The sequence below is a fragment of the Lytechinus variegatus genome, chromosome 6, assembly GCF_018143015.1.
Source record: "Lytechinus variegatus isolate NC3 chromosome 6, Lvar_3.0, whole genome shotgun sequence".
Lineage (NCBI taxonomy): Eukaryota > Metazoa > Echinodermata > Echinoidea > Temnopleuroida > Toxopneustidae > Lytechinus > Lytechinus variegatus.
The window spans coordinates 5,611,335-5,615,596 of record NC_054745.1 but is presented as its reverse complement, the minus strand read 5'-3'; the positions used below and the strand labels follow the sequence as shown (position 1 = coordinate 5,615,596).

The 4,262-nt window shown below is 39.1% G+C and overlaps 1 protein-coding gene across 1 annotated transcript; it reads left to right on the top strand.

Annotated features, from left to right (window-relative positions):
- Window positions 1-2,513: 2,513 nt before the first annotated feature.
- Window positions 2,514-4,019, top strand: LOC121416753 (general transcription factor II-I repeat domain-containing protein 2B-like). Its single transcript, XM_041610210.1, has 2 exons — window positions 2,514-2,950; window positions 3,872-4,019. Exons 1-2 carry the CDS (start codon window positions 2,514-2,516, stop codon window positions 4,017-4,019), a joined length of 585 nt encoding a protein of 194 aa, XP_041466144.1.
- Window positions 4,020-4,262: the final 243 nt, after the last annotated feature.

Sequence of the window (4,262 nt, the reverse complement as noted above, 5' to 3'; positions counted from 1 at the left end):
TACCATCATAACTTTGAAAGTTTATGGATCTGATTCATGAAACTTGTACATAAGAGTAATCAAGTATCACTGAACATCCTGTGCGAGTTTCAGGTCACATGATCAAGGTCACAGGTCATGTAAGGTCAATGAACTTTGGCCATGTTGGGTTTTTTGTTGAATAACCATCATATCTCTGTAAGTTTATTGGTCTAGTTCAGGGATCTTCAAATGGTGGCGCGCGCACCACTTGTGGCGCATCGAGCCTTGCAGAGTGGCGCGTGGGAGCAATTAAAAATAAGAAAAAAATAAAACATGGGGAAAAAGTTTGATGATATATTAATCTGTAATTGAGTTTTGATGATCGTTTTATTAGTAAGGGAAAACAGGAAAAGGAAAACAAAAACTTGGCTATATTTCAAACTTAATTTTTTATTGATTTCCTCTGATTTTGTTTAATTTTGCACTCGATAACCCCAATTATGGGGATCGATCGTGTTCTTCTTTTTCCTTATTCTCTGCTTGGTGTATTCATGTACGACTGGTACAAAGACTATATGCATTACAAGTGGTATGAAAGTCTTGCTCGAAAGTTTCAACTACTGTATACGGCGTGCAATTTTCTCACTTCAAGAGTGTACATTTTGGGTAAGTTCTAACAATCGAATAATTTGACAGTCAAAGAACACCCTGCTCATAGAAATAATAAATTTTGTTACCAAAGCTGATCTAAATCCAAAGTTATAAAAGTAAGATGAGGTGATGTATCGTTTGCCGCGATTTTTTTAATGCACCTGTGCTTAACTGAATGAATGATGCGCGATGTGCACGTGGGTCGAGTGAGGGAGGGAGAGGGTGCAGTCTCTCACCGGACCAAAATCCGACAAAATAAACCTGACAATTAGTCACATTCATTTATCCTTCTCATCAGCTGGAAAGGGCGGTAGGCGTACAAGTTTATTTCCTGATGTCTGACAATGTGTGACACTGCACTTGCCCCAAATTAAATCAAGTTTATTTGACATACAGTGTAAGTCCAGATTTCTTTTACGTAATATGTTCACATTTTCAGTCGATAACAAAAACTTGTGTTTTTCATGAAAACTTGCTTGAAAGTTTTAGGGTGATATGCACATTTTGATGAGAACATTTTGATTAGAGATTGAATCATCATACTGCTCGAGTAATAAATAAATTTGATAAATCAGTGAGTTTTATTTTCTATCTTCATTTCGCCTTCCATACTGAATTGATTGTGATATAATTATTCATATCAAATTTTTGGTGCTGACGTCATACTCTTATTGAGTAAATTCTTTTTATTGGTTCTTTTGTTTTGAAACCTCAGTTGGATATCCGTCTGGAATTGGAATGAAAATGGCTGCTCCCCCTCCAAAGAAATTGAAAACGGACACTCGCAGGTTTCATGAGGAATGGAAAATTGATTTTTTCTTTATACTTCCAGATGGACAAAGTATGAAACCAACATGTTTGATATGTGGAGGAACCATAGCTGTGATTAAAAGGCATGACATTCAGCGGCATTATAATACAAAACACAAGGACACATTCGAGAAGAAATATCCACCAGGAAGTGAGGAACGGAAGAAGCGACTGGAACATTTAGCTAAGTCTCACGCAAAATCAATAGCAGTGTTTTCTAGAGGTGGAACTGCACAGGAGAAAGCAGCAGAAGTCTCCCTCCGAGTCTCATGGATTCTCAACAAGAACAAACTTCCATTCACAGCATCTGAAGTAGTGAAGGAATGCATGGTTGAAACGGCAAAGGTCCTTTGCCCAGATAAAGTAGAGACATTCAAAAAGATTCCCCTTTCCAATGACACTAATACAAGACGCTCTGAGGTCTTAGCTAACAACCTTAAAGATGAACTGTTGGAAAAGTTGAAGGTTGCAGATGCCGTCTCCCTTGCCATAGATGAGTCAACTGACATCACAGATGTGGCACAGCTGGCTTTGTTTGTCAGATTTCTTGATGACTCTTCAGGGGCATTCCGTGAAGAGCTTCTCGAATTGCTACCCCTGACTGGATCAACAACAAGTAGTGATATTTTCAGTACAATTTCATCATTCGTTGATGCAAACGGAATTTCCATCGCCAAAGTGAAATCCCTCCTAACTGATGGAGCTCCTGCAATGGTCGGGAAGAAAACAGGCATGGCAGCAAGGATGAAGGAGGTTTCACCTGGGCTTCTGTCATTCCATTGCCTTATACACAACTCAGTTCTTTGTGCAAAGATCAACAACGACTTTGCTGAGCCCCTGAACAAACTTATTGAAATTGTGAATTTCTTGAGAGCCAAATCATTCAAGCAACATCGAGACTTGCGAACCTTTCTACAAGACGAAGAGGCAGAGTACTTTGATATTCCTTTGCACACAGCTGTACGATGGCTTAGCAAAGGAGAGGTGTTGAAGAGAATGTGGCACTGCGAGCACACATTGTAAGTTACTTGGGTCAGTCAACTGATGTGCGTGCCAAAAAGCATCTTGACTTTATGACTGATGACGGAATGATGTCAAAGATAGCCTTCCTTGTGGACATCTTTACCCATCTGAATGGACTGAACCTGAAACTTCAGGGACATGGAAAATCCCTGGCAGCATGTAAGAAAACTGTAAAGACATTTCAAGGGATGTTACCAGTTTATCTGAAAGATTTGACCAAAGACAAGAAGTACTTTCCCACTCTGAAGGAATATGGACCAAATGCAGTTGTAGGTGCAGACTTTGTGCAGAAACTCATGGACGAGTTTAACACCCGCTTTGCGGACTTCAAGAATTTGGACAGTATCCTGTTAGTTGTGACACAACCATTTTTGGTAGACCCAACAGATGAAAGATGTTTGGAGCTAGCAGCAATTTCTCCAGACATGTCCCTGCAAGACCTTCAAGAACAACTCATCGAGCTACAGGCTGATGATGAACAGAAACTGCAGTTCAATGGTAAAGAGTTGGAAAAGTTTTGGATTGAACTTACTGGTTTCCCTGTTCTTAGAAGCATGTCAACCAAGATTCTCACCATTTTTGGATCAACATATATTTGTGAACAGTGTTTTTCAAACATGAACTTCATTAAGAACAAATACAGGAACAGAATAACAAACACTCATTTGTGCAACGTTCTCCGAGTTGCCATCACAACAGTCAAGCCTGATTTTTCAGCACTGGCAAAATCTGGGAAAAGTCATTTCAGTCACTAGATCTGAGGCAGAAAGATCTGAACTTGTGCCTACTGGTCTGGTATGTTTCGAAAAGTCGCTTTGGTTTTGAAAGTTGTTGAAGTTTGTTGCCATTGGTACTTTTTTCCTGTGGATATTAATAAGAGACCCTCTTTGCCAAGTCGTCAGGGGACTCTTTCCCGGTGCCCCCCCCCCTCCGCTATACTTTACCCGGTCGCATGATGGAAAGTGGCGCAGTTGAGATGCTCAACAAGAAATGTGGAGCTTCAACAAAAGTAATTGAGAATGGCTGGTCTAGTTCATAAAAAGTGGACATAAGAGTAACCATGTATCACTGAACATCTTGTGCGAGTTAGAGTAGTATTCAAAGTCAGCACTGCTGCTATATTGAACCGCGTGGTGCAGGTGAGACGGCCAGAGGCATTCCACTTGTTAAATAATAATTGTATTTAGATCTACTGAAAAAAAATGTCTACAACTCTAAATAGTTTGTGTGTACAGAATTCAGATAAAATTATTTACGTCTATAACTTAAAAACTGGTGTCTGAATTCTGATTTGATAACTTGTCTGTACTCTGTAGTAATAAATCTAATAATGCTAAAACCCCATTTTTACAATGCATTTCATAAATGGATCTTTGAAATTACTCTGATTATTTATGTCGGTCCTTAATGTGCCTGTCCCTTACAGAAAAAAAGCTGATGTACTAAAGAAAGAGGAGTTTCTAAACACCGCAACCAGAGTAGATGAGGCTATGGATGAGTCTGATGCCACAGATGAGGACATGGAGGATGAGGCTTCAACCTCAAAAAAAGATGTGAGAAAGAGGGTACGTTGAAACTTTACATTCAACTTAAAATTTTAAGACGTGCATGGATCAGGAAATTTGAAGCATACTAGCCAGGAAATTTAGTCCAAAGTTATAAGTGTTTACCTGAAGCAGGCCAGACTTTATTCTGTGATTTGCAAAAAAAATATGACTTCTACATAACTTGATATCGCTGCCAGTGGTGATTCAAAAAATTGCTCTTAAATTTCTACTTGAAAAAAATTGATGGAATTGGAAAGTATTGGTGGTACT